The sequence below is a fragment of the Cavia porcellus genome, unplaced genomic scaffold (genome assembly GCF_034190915.1).
Source record: "Cavia porcellus strain 051 isolate PalLab524CR breed Dunkin Hartley unplaced genomic scaffold, mCavPor4.1 scaffold_13, whole genome shotgun sequence".
NCBI classification, from domain to species: Eukaryota; Metazoa; Chordata; class Mammalia; order Rodentia; family Caviidae; genus Cavia; species Cavia porcellus.
Genome location: NW_026947496.1, coordinates 36,787,535 through 36,804,887, shown reverse-complemented (window position 1 = coordinate 36,804,887; position 17,353 = coordinate 36,787,535). Strand labels below are relative to the sequence as shown.

The window sequence follows — 17,353 nt, the reverse complement described above, 5'->3', positions numbered from 1 at the left end:
AGAATCACTGGCTTAAGAGTACTCAGTGGTTTATTTATGCACATTCAAGATAGGGCCCAATTCCACTTCTCAGGCCACAATTCGAGCCTGACACACATCTCTGAAGTTGTTCTCTCAGGTTCCTCCATAATGGTCTCCCTTCCCTGAGGTCTCCACCAAGCACAGCTCTTCGCTGGCACGCATCCTCTTTTATCCTGTGACACTTTTTGTTCTTACCCCATTCCTATTCATCCTTTATGGATGACATTAATTGTCCTTCTTCTGTGAAGTCTTAGACTGACCCAGACTTATTTTCTCAATTCATGTGTCTGCCACTCTGCAGTTCAAAACCTATTTACTTGCTGCCTCTATAATGAAGGGGCAAAGGTCTCTAAACCTCTCACTTGGTGACTCACTGCACTTCTTGGCTCTGATACTAACTCCTGTATCACTACCCCATCTTCCTCATCCCCTTCTTTCCCTCGGAAATAATTTCCTGGTGCTGGGATCTCTTTTTTTCCTTAGAACAGCTTTTAGGGGACTTTCTCAGTCTCTCAGCGAAGGTGTCATCCTGTGCCAATTACTGCCAACTCTTCCTATGTCCAGCCATAGCCTCCTTACTGAACTCCACTTGCTTAGCTTTGATGTCCATATTGCTCCACTGGAATTGGCTCCACTACAATAAGAATTCCTTATGTTACTGCTGGTGCCAAAAACAATGTCTAGTGCAAGAGAGGGACTCTCAATCATTTGTAGATGAATGAGGAGTGAGACCAGACATTTCCATGGAGTCTTTCTCTCCGCAACCCACTAACCACAAGTACTCAGGTCACTGTAAAAAGCACAGGGTGTAAGCAAAGACCAAGTAACCAAGGGGATACCAGAATACTCCTAGCTCAACTGTGAAACAAAAAGCCTACCCTGTGGGTTTGAGGGACACAGAAAATAAATGTTTATTGGTTAGCTGCCAGAACTGAAGGAGAATTCAATAAAGATGTGTCATTCATGGCAGAATTCATTTTGTCTCAATTCTTACTTTTATTAATACATGTTTGCTAAACATAATGTTACACTCCTCATGGAGAGTCAGCACATGTACATAGCACAGCTTAATCCTTCTTTCACCTCCTTCTCTTCCTCCCACGATCTCTTGGTTCCTTTCCTGTTTGTGAAAGATCTATCTCACTATTTTGAAATATCTATTTTTTAAATTTTTTCTCTTTATTTATATTTTGAATTTCTCATAAAAGAGAAACAATGTGGTACTTAAGCCTGATTTATTTTACTAAACATTATGGTATTAAGGTACAATGATTTTCCTATAAATGACTCAATTGAGCTTTCTTTAAGGTAGAGTAACATTTCATTACGTATAAATGTCACATTTTCTTTATTCACTCATCTGCTGATGAACACAGAGGTTTACTTCTGAGATGTAACTATTACTTAGTAGTATTTCGCTGTTAGAATTATGGGTACGCATCTATCATCATGATATAATGTCTTTAAATTTTGTGGGAAGGTACTAGGAAGGAAATGGGCAGAGTTAAATAAAATTTGTAGTTTTAGTTTTTTGAGGATTCCTTCTTTGATTTCCATGATGGTAGCAGTTTGCACTCTCACCAAAAATGTAAAAGGCTTCCTTTTTTCTGCCTCACAAGCATGATTTGTTTTCTTCCTTTCTTTTCTTTTTTCTTTAATCTCAATTCTTATTTTATGAAAAAACAAAACAGAATTTGATAACAAAATATGGCGATAACAATATTTAGAACACTGTATTATTATCTTCAAGGTATTCAGAGTACAAGACATAGACAAAAAAGATTCTTTTCTTACAAAGAAACAACAACACAAAACTTAATTTTCACTGAACTAAGAAAAACTAGTAGTATGAATAAAAAACTAGCATAGATATCAAAATATTTTTGAACAACAGAATAATTAATTTGAGGAATTCTTTAAAAGAGAAAAAAGGTAAAAATAACAATGGGACAGTTTCCAAACAGGTTAGTAGGAGGTTAATTAATATACTGCATATTGTCTTCATAGAAGTATTCAGAGTACAAAATATAGGCATGGTGTCCTGTCGAAACAATATTAGCACAAACTTTTCATTTCAATGAACTAAGATAAACTAGCTGTATAGTTATCTGAACTATGACATGTATACATATATTTTCTTCTTTTTTCCTTTCTCCCTTTTCCCTTTCCCCTCACAGTTTGTTTTTGCTTTAGAATAGTTTCTTCCCAATTCACAATATCTACTGAATATTTTGGATCTTGCTTGTTTAGTTTCTCACACTAGTGAGACAATATGATGTTTCCACATACAGATCTGATATATTTCACTTAAGAGTTGTATCCAGGTACCTATAAAACTCTTCAGTTTACTCTTCCTTATGGCCGAGTAGTATTTATCCCATCTTTTTTCATTCATTCTTTAGTTGATGGGCATTTGGGCTGTTTCCAAGATTTAGCTATTACAAATTGTGCTGCTGTAAACATGTGTGCACATATATCACTGTGGTATGATGTTTTTAATTCTTCTGAGAAGATACCCAGAAAGGGAATAGCTGGGTCAAACGGGACCTCTAATCCCAGATTTTTGGGTTACATCAGTCTACACTCCCACCAACAGTGTAGAAGGGTTCCTTTTCCCCCACAGCCTGGCCAGAATTTATTATCAGTTGATTTTCTAATGATAGCCATTCTTTCTGAGGTGAGATGAAATCTCAATGTTGTTAATTTGTGTCTCTTGAATGACCAATGATGGAGAACAGTTTTTTATGCATTTATTTTCCATTTGTATTTCTTCATCTGAGAAGTTTGTATTCATTTCTGATGCCTATTGGTGGATTGGGTCTTTGAATTTGGGGGGAGGGGGAATCTGATTTTTTCAGTATTTTATACGTTCTAAATGTAAGTCCTTTGCCTGTGGGATAGCCGGCCATAATTCTTTCTCTTCTGTGGGTTGTCTTTTCACTGTTTGTTTGTTTTTGTTGTTGTTGTGCAAAAGTTTTTAATAAGATGAAACCCCATTTGTTGATTCTTTGTAATATTTCCCTTGCAGTCTGGGTTTTGTTCACGAAGTCTCTGCCTACTCTTATATCTTCAAGATTTCTATTTCTTTTCTAGTAAATTTAGTGTTTCTATTTTAATATTTAGATCTTTGATTCATTTTGACTTTAGTGCTTGGTGAAAGACATAGGCTTATTAAGGAATAGACATAGTTTTAGTCTTTGGCATTTGGAAAACCTGTTTTTCTAGCACTATTTATTAGAGACTGTCTTTCTTCCAGTGAACATGTTTGGCTCCTTTGTCAAAGAAAATGTGACTGTGTTTGGGTTGTTTCTGCATTTTATATTCTATTCCACTGATCCTCAGGCTTGGTTTTTTGGTTTGTTTGTTTGGTTGTTTTGTTTTGGTTTTTGGCCAATATCATGCTAATTTAATCACAGCAGTTTTGTAGTGCAATTTCAGGTTTGGGATTGTGATGCCTCTGACTTGCCTTTCTTGCCCAAAATCGCTTTTGCTATGCTAGGCCTTTTCTGGTTCCCAGTAAATTTTAAGGATGTTTTGTCTAGATGAGGTATGCTAATAGTATTTTGATTCGGATCACATTAAATCTGAATAACAGTTTTTGGGAGTACAGCCACTTTCACAATGTTGGTTCTTCCTATCGAAAAGTAAGGGATAGCTTTCCATTTTCTGATAACCCTTCTTTTTTAGGGTAGTGTCATTTTCACTGTGCAGATCTTTTACATCCTTTATTAGCTTGATTGCTAAGTATTTTATTTTTTAGATGCTATTTAGATGCTAATTTTTCTATCTGTGGGGTTGTTGTTTAGGTACAGAAATGCTACTGATTTTTGAGCATTTTTTTTTGTATCCCATTTGTTATGGACTAAGAACTGATGGTCAATTTAATGCCAGCTGGATTACATCAGCATGGTACTGAGCATAGATGTCCCACCTGAGGAAAGTTGCCAGCATAAGTAGAGAGGTGAAGAAAGAGAAGGAAGGTGTTAACATGTTGTTGCATTAAGGGATTGAGGCATTGTGGGTTCCCCTACAGTTTGCTATTTGGTTCTCCTGGAGAAGCTCCGGTCCTCATATTGAGCATTGCTTCCTGGCTCACATGTGTCACTTAGTTTCCAGGATGAGTTCGTCACGCTGGCTTCCTGGCAGGTACCTGACTGTGCTTGTGGGCAGAGGAGCTCGGGGCCTCCATGTGGCTGAGGATGGCTGTGGTGCCTTTCATGGTAGCCCTGGTCTTTGTTGTGAGTGTGACTTCTCAGCTCCAGCGCAGAACCCTCATCCCACCAGTACAACTCCTTCACCCTACTGGCATGGACTTTCTGGCTTCCACTGCTGACCTTTGGACCTTCCTAGTACAGATCCATACAACATACTGGCATGAGTCCTTCTTGTGGGACTCTTGGGAGTAAGCTCTAAACCTCCAGTTGGACTCGTAGGAGGCTTTGTCCTGAGTTCTGGGTCTTCATCTGGACTCATATAGGATACTGCGGTGGGATTCAGGCCCTTGGCTAAATATTCCATGTCTTTGGTGTTGTGGATAGATTTCCTGCATTTTTTTTTTGTGTTAATTCCTGGTAACCATCACAAAAACAATATTATAAACTCCATGTCCTGATTCTAATTGTTCTCTGAACAACCCCTGACTACACCATTACACTATTGAATGTCGTGATTTTGGGTACCATATCATCTACAAATAATGACATTTAACATCTTCCTTTCCTATTTTTATTCCTCTTTTCCCTCTTATCTAACTGCTCTAATTCCTATTATCTTTTTTTTTATACTTGAGGCTTTCATATAAAATAAACCACGTGGTATTTAATATAGTGTATTGTGTCTGATTTATTTCACTTAACATTATTTTCTAAGTTGCATCCATTCACATTTGAATGTCTCAAGTTTATCTTTTCTTTGGTACTATAGTACTACATTGTGTATAAATACCACATTTTTTTATCAGTTCATCTGTTGATGGACGTATATACTGTTTCCAAACCTAATTTTTATAAACTGTGCTGTTATAAACATGAGTGTACATGTATTCCTAGAATATGCTGATTTTGACTCTTTTGGGAAGATACCTAGGATGGAGCACATCTAGGTCAAATAGAATTTCTATTTTTTTTTTTTTTACTTTTTTGAGGAATATTCACACTTATTTCCACAGTGGTTACACTAGTTTATGTTCCTACCAACAATGTAGAACAGTTTATTTTTCCCATAATCTAGTTAGTATTGGTTATTATTTGATTTCTAGATGACTGCCATTTTTTTTTTGGAGTAAGCTCAAACCTCAATGTTGTTTTAATTTACATTTCTCTAACAGCCAGAGATGTTGAGCATTTCTTCATGTATTCATTGGCCATTTGTACTTCTGAAAAGTGTCTACTCATTTCTGAGTTCTTTATATATTCTGTATGCTAGTCCTCTGTCTGTGGAATAGCTGGCAAAATGTATTCCCACTTTGTAGGTTGTCTCTTCATTCTGTTGATTGTTTCGTTTGCTGTCCAGTTGTTGTTTAATTTGTTATAATCTCACTTGTGATGGTTAATGTTATTTCTTAGGCAACTGGGGTTTTGTTCAGAAAGTCTTTGCCTATACCTCCCTCCATCTTCAAGAGTTTTACCTACTTTATCTCCCAGCTGATTGTTTCTGTTTTAACATTTTATTTATTTGATCCATTTATTCAGAGGAGAGTTCTGTGAACCTTGCCATAACAAACAAAAAGTACCCTAAGGCTAACCTTGCTGTGTTCACCCTAGAGCAATTCTGAGCCCTATGAAGGTTCTCTCTGGGAGACAGAGCCAGACCAAGCCAAGGTACCCAAACCTAATTCATATCCCATCTTCCTGAAAGTTTGGATTTTCCAATTCCTGGTGCCACCTAAATCCATCCTGGAAGTGAAAGTCTGAAGACAGTCACAAAAAATCCCTTAGAATACTGAATTGAATCTCAGTATTGGTGCTTAAAACTATAAATGGTGGCTTTCTGGTAAGAGGATGTTTTATTTTTTCTTATGTTTCTGCATAGCTTGAATTCTTTTTACCACACATATTTCTTGTCTTCACTAAGAACAAAATTGAATTTATATATTCTCTTTCAAGTCTGGGTCTTCACTCAGTCAGAGCCACAGAAACAAGGTGTTGTATCTGCAGCTGCTTTTTCCTCAGCTGTGAATGGATAAGGGTCACCTTTTTCACTGTCCATTTTTTCTGGATTCAATCCATATGGCTATGGGATGGATCCCCCTCTTCTCGTTGGGGGCTCAATATGGACAATCTACTTGCCTTTGGCCTGGGACTGCTCCATGCCAAACTCTGAGCCAACCATGATCACAGTTTCAGTCCAGGTTCTGGAAAGTTCTAGTTTTCCATCCCTGGTTATTTGAGGTGTGGCTTATGAAGACCATCCAGCTACTTTCTCTTACTGACTCCTGCTGATCATGATTCCAGATTGAATAGTGTGTTGGCAACCTTACATATACATTAGAGTTGGAAGAGCCTGGTTAATTCAAGATTTTCACTGAAGAATGATTCACTTTTAGCTTCTACATACATAAAGTTAAAGATAAAACAATGGGATGGAACTAAACTACCAAAGAGAATGTTCTCTTTTCATATCTCTCATCAGCTATCTACTGTAGCCTTCTGTGGTGTTAGCCCTGTATGTCACCGTTCATCTGCATCCAGTAACAACTCTGCATTTTGAGGAAAAGATTCTAGCACAGTTTAATAGCAGACTTATGGTCATGCTGAGAAAATACAAGGGTCTTGCAGATTTGATTATTTAGACTTAATAAAAATACTACATTAAAAAAAGAATAAAAGGTCAGTTTCTTTGTGGGATTTCAGTTTTCCAACTCTCTTCTGCTCCTTGGTTAGCCTCAGACAGAGTAAAAGATGCCTGTTGTAGTAAAACGTGGGATACATGGTAAACATCCATTAACATGCAGCTGTCAATTTTTCTAAGCAAATTACCCTTTTGCTCCTGAAAATGAGAATCCTTTTGTCCACCTCGCTTTTCATAGCTAGCCTCCATCTGGTAATAAGAGGGGGAGACGGGAAGAAATAATTATGTGAGATAAAATATAGATTTCAGAGAATCTGAATGACAAGGAAGAAAACTTCCTGGTCTTACAAAATTGCTAATAGGCAGATGCTAACTGTCAAGTCTCTCATATCTTCCAGCTGTTCTCCTCATGCATCCCCTGAACGGATTATTGAGGTCCATCAATCTTTTGCCTTTAGGAGACAGCCAGGGACAACTTCTAGTGAGTTGGTGAAGGTCATTAAGAAACTATCTCTTGTCCCTCCCTCTTAGAGGGCGAGAAAAAAAACTAAAGAGAGAATTAAGGAGAGAGCTTACTCATTGGGACAGTCTGTGAAAATGAGCACAATGAAGGAGGTAATGAATAATCTTGGGAGAATATTCCTTGTCTCTCTAACCTGAAGAGTGTTTTCCAAAGCACACAGGCCTCAGAGCCCACATGCAACTCTCCTTCCGGGGTCTGGCTGAGCCACCAGCCCTGTGGGTTTATGGAGCTGCCCCAGGAATTTTTGTCCTTTGGAAACAGGTCCCTATGTATATCCAAGTCAGTTTCCCCAGCTACCTAGCTACAATCATCTTCTTACCCTGAACTGTAGATCATTTTTCACTTTATCCTCCCACATTCTTGGAGAGGAGGTTCAAATTCTATCAGGACACTGCTAGTTTAATTAGATTTTCAGACTCAAAACACCATAATGGTATGCATGGTGGTGGGGTGTTCCCAGGTGAATCGTTGTGTAAATATGCAGCAATAGCGCCACCTGCTGTAAACCAGGGGAGCTGAGAGTGAAGTCCTGGAAATCTTTCTGGGACACAGCCTGAACAGTGGGGCGGGGCACACAAGGGAAGAAGCCAAATAAAACAAGAGGAAAATATTCATTATCTCAAGATGAATCTGGACTTCATATACAAATGCATATTTTACCCTGTGCCACTAAAGGAACTGACACAGACAAGATTCCTGGAGCAGATGCCATTGTTGCATGCTTCTCTGTTACTGGCCGTCTGGTGTAGTCTTGCTTCTGCTTTGGAAGGGCATGGCAATGTAGTGAACAGGCATATTTCAGACTGTGTTGGCTTTTTGAAAAGAAGCTGATATGTATATATTAGTAAGAAACCAGAAAAAAGAGGATTCTTGGGTCTTAAAGTTTTAAGGTTAACTTAGGTAATGTGGCCTCTGGCTCCACCATCTGGCATGTCCTGTGAAGGAGCCAAGACCTGGACATGCTAGCATCTTGGAGTGGAGTTTTTTCTTGCAGAGAGGAACTTGCCATCCATCCTCGTGTCCCCAACCTCACCCCAATCCAAGGTAAGATGGAAAGTTTATGCTTAGGTGTAGGGAGATAAAAACCTACAACAGAGCCAGGAAAAGTGTCTCAGCCATCTAGACCCTCAGAAATCCTTCAAATGAGAAAGTCTAGGTAAGTCATCCACCCATCAAAAGAGGCCAGTCTCCTCATCCTCATCCTAAAGTGAGACAAGTTTCTGTCTTCAGTATTCATGGTCTATGTAACAGTGCAAAATCAAGTAAGTGAAGTCCACTGTTTTTCTCAGCAAAGTTAATCAAACTCATGAAAACAAATATGGGGCATAAGTGTGATAATGCAGTGCTGTTAAGGATGCCCTGATTACAACTTCAATAGCATCAAATATGACTACAGAGCATGGCAGAAGTGTCACCCTGGCATGTGAAACAGAGCCACAGTCACAGATGGCTCCTACGACCTAACACACATCACCAAAGGTTGCCACCTGAAGTCACCCCTGCTTTCTACCCACAAATTGAGTGTTTGGTAATGTTTCGAAAACTCCGGGACTTTCTGGGGCACTCTTTTCTAGGAACAAGTTTATCAAGGTTTCTAAGATGTTTAACATGCAAGTTCCTTGAGGGCTGACTATTTACTTAGGTCTTCTGACAAGTCTTTGTTACTAAATGTCACTAAATTGTTAACCCAAGATAAACTAAATGATATCCATGAGGGAGCACTGCACAGAATTCTGGTTAAAGAGTCTGGCCTCTTCTATATGATGTGTGATCTATTATAAGTTACTCAAGCAATCAGCAGTGCAGTTTTCTCATCTGTAAAGCTCTCTATAGCATGAAGTTATTAGGAGATTAAATGAGTTAATATTTGTGAGGGTCTTAGGAAAACACCTGGAACAATACCATTTCTCATAAGTGCTACAGAAGTTCTTGATTAATAAGTGCATAATCTAAATTATGAACCTATAACTGGGATGATATCTTCTACTTGAAAAATTAAAGTCTGTGGATGAAAGAGCATGACCATCATACTTTTTTTTAGCTGCCACTTTATGTTCTCCAAACAGGTGACCAGCACATAGATATCACAAAGTCATAAGCATATCTTCAGCACAGTAGTGATACGAAATACAGCAATATCTCAACTGTCAAATGGCTCCAGCGCAAACTTTCTACCACTTGAACAACAAAGTTTTAAAAATATTCTCAGTCTTCCTAACTCTGCCTGAAAGTCAAACTTGAAAATCCGACATGAAAACCCTGTGTATCTGAGAATGAGTCACATCTGGGATCTAGCTGTGAGGACAAACACGTGGCGCTTCAGTCTAAGTGCCACTCTCGCCAGGAATATCTACTGTAGTGTGCGTGTGAGCTAAAATGCTTGTCACTGTGCTTTTGGTTTGGTGTTTTATTTGCACGAAATAGCTCCAAAGTAAGCTAGTGATACCGGCAATGAAGCCAAGGGGAAAACTGAGAACCATGAAAAAGGTAAAGAAAGATATCATTGTGAAATGTATTAAAAAATAGAAAAATGAATGTATAAGTATAATTTGGGGGTCTCAGGACCAATTATTTAGTTTTCCATTACTTCTTATGGGAAAAATATGTTGTGGTCTTGGTGTTCAAACACAAATTTCAAACAAACTGGGTTCGACAACTGAGATACTGCTGAATATGAAAATTATGAATTCCTGTTAATTGCCCAGTTAGGTTCCCTCATGTTCCGCCCCCTCCTGCTCACTAGGAAATAATCCATATAACAGTTACATTAACAATATTTTTGGCAGTGCTAGGGATCAAACCCAGGGCCTTCACACTAATTTACAAACCCACTCTGCCTCTTGTTTTTGAGACAGCCTATTCTAAGGCACCCAGGCTCAGCTTGAACGTGTGATCCTCTTGCCTCAGCCTCCCAAGGTGCTGGTACACTAATTTTGAGAGGAACTAAATTAAGCTCTCCTTTATAACATGATGAAGAAAAATAGGTTTCTAAAAATGAAAGAACATGGCATGTGGTAAAAAGAAAACAGGAATAATTCAGACAGGAGAAAAGTATCAAAATGAAATGCATACATTTTTGTCTCTCTTGTGATCTGAGGTCTTACTCCTGATGCATCCTATGATGCTACTTAGCATCTTACCTCTGACGCACACACACTTAAATGCAATTAAAATTAGCATATCATTTTTAAATAGCTGCATACTTTAACAGATTTTAATCAGGACTTGACTGATGAGAATTTAGATTATTTCCAATTTGTGAGTGTAGCTAATATGCTTGAATATACAGAGGCATATTTGTAAGTAAACTTTTTAGTGACTAGCAGTAGAATCAACAGGTCCAAGAGCAACAAAATGGAAACATATGCTAGATATTGAAAAAAAAGTCTCTACAAATTTCCCTTAACAATTTGTTGCCTCAATTTAAATTCCCAGTAAGCATCAAGAAAGTGCTGACTTCACCGATTTACCAGCTGTAGGTATTATCAAGCTTTATTTTGTTTTACAATGAAAAATGTTCTTTCCTTGTTTTGCCCTTCATTTCTTTCATTATGGTCGAAGCTGAGACCAAACCAGTATTTGGATCTGTTTTACTCTATATTTCTGTTCTGTTCTGATGGTCTCATTTATTAGCTCACGAATTTATTATAAATTGTCTGGTCACATACTGTACCCACTTCTCTATTGGTTCATTTCTTTTCAATGATATAATAATCAAGAAAATGAGGGAAACTACCCTTTGTTATAATGTTGAGTGTATTGTTGCCAGTGTATCTTTTGTCATTAATACTTCATTTATAGTTGTTTTTAAAGATAATTTTTACATTTTTGTACATCCTAGGTTTTATATCATCTTGATTCTGCCTCATTTACAAATTACTATTCTTATATTTAAGAGTCAAATATGTCCCCATTGTTATTGACTGAGAGAGCAAGGTAGGTATCCACTTGTATCACTTGCCCCCAACAGCTTGTCCATGATATCAATACCATTTATTAACTTATTTTTCATGTCATGCTTGTTGCATGTTTATCAAGTCTTAGTTTCCATGAGTATTTGTATCTGTTTTACTCTATATTTCTGTTCTATTTTGATGCATCAATCTGCAGTAGAAAAGAAAATCAAATTGTTTAGTCTTTATAATAGTGGTAGTTCTCTGCCATGACTTAGGATACCTATTTTTTGTACAGTAATTTTGGTATTATTACAGCAGCTCCCACAACCCCAGTGAGGTTGATGTTTCCCTGAAAAGCTCGTTGAAAGATCCAACTCTTTCTAGTTAACAGTACACATTGTGCCTGATTTTTCCTCCCCTACCTAATCTCTCATGTATGATAATTTCTGGTGTGATATTATCAGATAGGCAGTTGGGAAACAGTGGTAAAATCAATCTGAAATTTTCTGAAGATCTGTTGATTTTTGAAAACCAAGACCAAAACAGAAATTTAAGCCAAGATATTCAATATAAAAGCACAAAGTAGCAAAGTCATTAAAATTTTCATTTTGTATTTTAGTAACTTCAGTCAAACAATAAGTTAAGGTTTCAAAATACTTTTCAGGAAATAGTTTTTTCTGCTACCCTGGAATATATGAACAACAAGTTATAGAAATGAAATTGTTCATCCTACTTTTAATTATGTTTCTCAGCTTTTTTACTAATTACCAGTCTGGGTGGCAGAAGCAGAAAATTGATAAAAATGGTCCTTTCTAAAATCTGCAAAAAATGAAACCTGGGGATTCTTTAAAGAGCTACTCAGTTTTTTCTTATGTTCAGTATTTTCTGTTCTGCACTATTAAAGAGTAAATACACAATCACTTAGACTGAAAAAAACCGGATTAATTTTCTCACTTGTATGAGATCAAAGTGTGTAAACTCACCGTTAACATATCATCGCATTTCATATCTGGTGTATCACCATCTTCACTTTTATTGTAGAATTTTCGGAAAAAATTGAATGCCACAACAGTGTACAGATATACAACAACAGCTAACAGGCCAACAGTTAACACGAGCTGCAAAGTGACAGTGAACATGTATTAGAAATAGAGGACCAAAGACTGGTATGTTTGACATCTGCTTAGGATGATAACAATATAGCTGATAACAATATAGCTGAATTTACTGACTAGCAATGAATAAAATCCACAACTTCATTACTTCTCACGTTTCTAAGCTCCTCCTAGAAAAGAAATTTATTTACAGATTCTAGGTTTTTTTATCAAGTTGTCAGGCTATTTTATACAAAACCTAATTACTTGACTAATAAATGTGTAGCAGAGCTGGCGTGTAAATAAATTACAATTTCGTTTCATATCCAAATAAAATTGATAATGCTAGTAAACAAAACATTCATTTTTCTTATCTCTACATACTTAATGATGTATATTATGTGAAGCACTTTCATTTTTTAATGAACAGTATTTTCTATAAATAATTTACACCCCTAATAAACCCATTTACTTTTGTTATGATAGTAAGAGGGGTTGTAAATTATTGTCAATCATATTTTAGAACTAATAAGGAATTCTGAAATCTAGAAACACAATTGGAATAATAATATAAACAGATTAAATATAAAACTGAAAATCTTGTTTTGTAAACATAACAACCAAAATGAGAAGGATCATAGAGGAACAACACTATTTTAAAGGCAAGTTTTCTTGACATATAATTAAACGCCACAGTTTGATCTCATTTCAATTCTACATCATCTTTCTTAAATTCCAGAGACAGAATGAGAGACAGATAGGGAGAAGAAAAAGGAAAGAAAGGAAGAGAAAGAGAAAGGAGAGAGAGAGAGACAGAGAGTTGGTGGAATATTTATATGCTACAGTATTATATGGCATTTGGTATATGTCATTTAAATATGGTATAAGTCATTTAAATAATGACTTTTACCAAATATAAAATGAAAATATATAGGGTGTTATGTTTACATGTACTTTGTCTGATGACAATATACCTACATATTCCTGACCAAATATGAATATATGTATGTATGTATGTGTGTGTGTATATATATATATATATATATTTCATAAAATCACTTCACAGTTATGTTGAGATACATGTTATCTTAATAGAAGCTTAAGAGCTTAATTCCTTTCTATCCACGAAGTACAACCACACTGTAGATTTTTGCATGTGCTCCCTTTTAAGGCTCCTCAGCTCTACATATTTCTGCAAATGAAAATTTGCTACCTCAAAAGGATAAGAATAATCTCCACAAAAGCTCACAAATTGATTGGATATAGAGCCAGATGTTTTGTGTAGAAATATACAAGTGACTCAGGACCTCCAGTCTAGCTCAAACACATACCACTGACTGGTGGGCAAGCACAGGAAACTGTATCGCTGACCACAACTTGCTGTGCATGTCACAGCCAATCAGAGCTGAAAGTGACTATGAAAGAATCTCTGGCTGAATCTTTAAACTATGGGCCATGAAAATGCAAATGCAAAGGCTCAAGTTTTTGGAGGGACACAGATTTTTAAAACATGCTGGGCTACAAGATTCTGGAAAATAAAACCTCTGTTAATCCAAATACCTAACATAGAATCTGTTACCCCAGTAGCCACTTGAAAAATAGCTAATTAAGTAGTAAATACATGTTCTGCAAAGGGTTTCACAATAACAGGCAATTTTAATACAAAATAACCACATCCCATGAGAACATAAGCTGATTTTCTGGATTTAGAGTTTTCCTACAAGTCAGGATGACCTTGTCAGGCATGATATCTTTTTTTTTTTTTTCTGGTCTAATTTAAAAGTGGAGAAAAAGAGTACAATTTTAACACATCACATTAAATTAAATTTTAATGCCTCCGTACACTTTAAGGTAGTTTGGTTCCCACAATGTCAAGTAGAACAAACATGGTTAATGCCCAAACAGTAACTCATTTCCTCCGTGCCTCACATGCACTGTTCTAAATCTTCGCCATTTGCTTTCACTTAATTTTCATTAAAATGTGATAAGCACTTCTAGTATTTTTATTTTACAAAATAAGTGCACTGAAATTTAGAAACATTAATTAATTTATACAGAATCATAGAGCTACTAGTTCAAACCAAGTTTTGAAAGCCGGTCTAAGAGGTTCTAAAGCTACTAATCCTAGGAATTTAGAACAGAAGAGGAGAGTTGGAAATAAGAGTTGGAAAACAACTTTAAAACTACACTGTCATGAGCTAAGTGTGTAATAGCTCAGTGATAGAGTACTTGCCAACTATGCAAGGCCAAATTTGGTCCCTAGCACTGCAAAAAACAAACAAGAAAAAAAATTCATGCTCTGTGTGTGCAGTAAACAATTGTTTTATTTGTTGTCTGTGTTTGTTTTTTTAGTTTCTACAAGGGGAAGAAAATGATAACAACTTACCTGTTTACCATTGTGAGTTACTGAAGACAAGATGGTTCTTAACGTCTTGAATCCCATAGCAATGTCAAGAAGATGAGCAGCAAAAAAAAAGTTGTTATAGTGTCCGAGAACAGACATAGTCATGTACCAGGCTAGGTAGAGGAAGGACTGTTAACACAAATCAGGGGATAGTCATGTCAGAAGACAGAATATACGACTATCGTCAAAAGCAGCTCTGGCTTCAACCTGCCTGGTGTAATGTCTCAGTCTACCTCAGATTCTTAGACTATAACTTTATGATTCTAATTGTCTGTGGTAGCACATTGGGTATTTTATTTTTACTCTGTATGGAAATGTTTGATGTCAGCCTCACCTTTAAAGCAGAGTGATTTTTGTTATTTACCATCACATGGAGAAAAAATATTGATTTATTACTTGATGGCAGACTTTCTCAATCTCAGCACAACCAATACTTTGCAATAGGTAATTTTTTACAGGAGTGGCTGCCCCAGGCATAGCAGGATGGCTAGCATCCACTAGATGCCAAGAGTACCCAGCTGTGTCGACCCAAAGTGTCTCTACACATTGCCAAAGTCACAAGGGGGCAAAATTCTCTCTGGTTGAGCACCTCTGGTCTACAGTCAGTCAAAGAAATAAAAACTTTTTTCTTCCTTCCTTTTTCATTTATTCACTCCTTAAATCAGTATTTGTTAAGACCTACAAGTTATAAGAGAATATGTGAGGAGTTACATTAACCAAACATTTCACTTTACATGAACAGAAGTAAAAGAAATCAAAATGCTCCTGATGCCATCAAAATCTATAATAAATCTAATAATACAACTGGTGCTATTTGTAGAAATCCAGACCATAATTAATTTGGACACATGCTAGAAAATGTATATACTTGGGGAGCACCAAATAAGATAGAAAAAGCTCCTGTGATTGCTTTCATTTTTTGGATTTGAGTTCCTTTTCATTAAGTATATTGACAGTAGGATCAGGAGTACTTATTTTGGAAAGAGGTAGAAACTTTTGCTCTGACTATAATATATCCTAATATTTAAAAAGAAAAAAAGAAAGAGGATCTTTGTTGATAAAGATATTTTATGAGCAATGTGGGACCAGAGCTAAAGGCCAAGTAGAAGAAAAGAAAGGGGCATTTAAAAAAAGACATTGAAGCATGGTGACACATGCCTTAATCCCAGCACTCTGGAAGCTGAGACAAGAGTTTGAGCTCAGCCTGGGCAAATTAGACACAGGAAGACCCTGCTTTACAACAAAAAATAAAAAGGTCTAAGGATGTAGCTCAGTTCAAAGGCCCTGCATTCAATTTCTAGCACTCCACACATACAGGCACACATGCACACCAAAGGCACTCAGACAGTAGCGTCTGCCTGGGAGGGAGAGTGGGCTTGAGTACTGCTTCCCATTTTGGAACATCAGGCTGCAAAGGCTGGAAGGCCTCAAGTGCAAGTTAAAGGAGACAATGCGAAGCTCCTGGGAACAAGTAGAATGTCGGGAGCACGAGAGTGGTTTGTGAGGAGAGGCACTGCAGCGCACTGTCTTGAGCACTTACTGACTGCTGCTCATTGTTCCGGATACTTGCACACAGTTTCTCCTTTTATTCTAGCCATATCCATGTCAGAGAGGCATCTTTAGGTTCAATTTACAAACGAGGAAAGTGAGCTCCCTCTGAGTATGCTACTACCTTAAAACATCTACAAGAAACAGGGCCATTAAATTCAAAGGACTAATGCACTGATTCCAGTTAGAGGCTGCAATCTGTAAGAAGCAGCAAGACAGGCAAAGTCAGAAGGGTTCAGAATTAGCTTAAGCAAAGGGCCACAGCAGGTATTGGGGGGAAGGAAAAAGTGGTATTGAAGTGAATAGTTGCAGCTTGGGTAACATAAACAATAAAAAACAGTACCAGAGAAAACTGTGTGTGGCTACCAGTCTGGATTCAGTAGGGAGGAGGGTAGGGAGGGACAGTTTGCCACAGGATACTAGCAATGTAACCAGCAGTAAGTAACTAGCAGGCTATTAAGAAATAGAAAAGTTGAGGGAAATGGACAACTTTAGGGCATAGGATAACTGATAAGCTGAGCCAAGATTTGGCCCAGTTAAACCTGAATGAGAGATAAAGAATGACTCACTTTTAGTCTCAGTATGTGCCATTCAGTACTGAGCACATATCTAACACTAGTTCCCGCCCCCCTTTGGAGATAACTGAGATGTACCTGGGACTCTCTTATTGAATCTAGGTAATCCTAACTATGTTTGGAGAGAAATCTCATTCCTGAGGACTGAATACATTTTGAGAAGTGATTGGCCAGACTGAAGCCATAAAGCCACAGTGGAAGAGACCTTGATGCCTCTGAAGGATGTGTAGAGAGAGGGCTTCTGACTTCAGGATCTACCGGGGCCACTACTTGATAGAAGACCACAGCAAGGTGACTGTTACAGACAGCTTGCCTGGGTAAAAGTGAGATACACTAGGACTGTGGCATGGAAGACTGACAAATCAGATGGAATAGCTACTTGAGTAGCTGGAGTTTGGGGTGCTCCTTTTTATCCTCAGGGGTTTCTACTACAGTAATACCTTGGTTCATGAACCTAATTTGTTCCATGATTTTGGACAAGATGGACGTGTTTGTGCTTCTGC

At 37.3% G+C, this 17,353-nt stretch overlaps 1 protein-coding gene across 6 annotated transcripts in view; it reads right to left on the bottom strand.

Moving 5' to 3' along the window:
- Positions 1-17,353, bottom strand: part of Ryr2 (ryanodine receptor 2) — a 659,796-nt gene that overhangs the window by 7,634 nt on the left and 634,809 nt on the right. For all 6 annotated transcript variants that reach the window (XM_063260102.1, XM_063260104.1, XM_063260105.1 and 3 more), the window contains 2 exons: positions 14,710-14,856; positions 12,213-12,347 (listed from right to left, as the gene is read on the bottom strand). In XM_063260102.1, the coding sequence (XP_063116172.1) occupies positions 12,213-12,347; positions 14,710-14,856 (282 nt within the window). The remainder of the gene's footprint in view (positions 1-12,212; positions 12,348-14,709; positions 14,857-17,353) is intronic.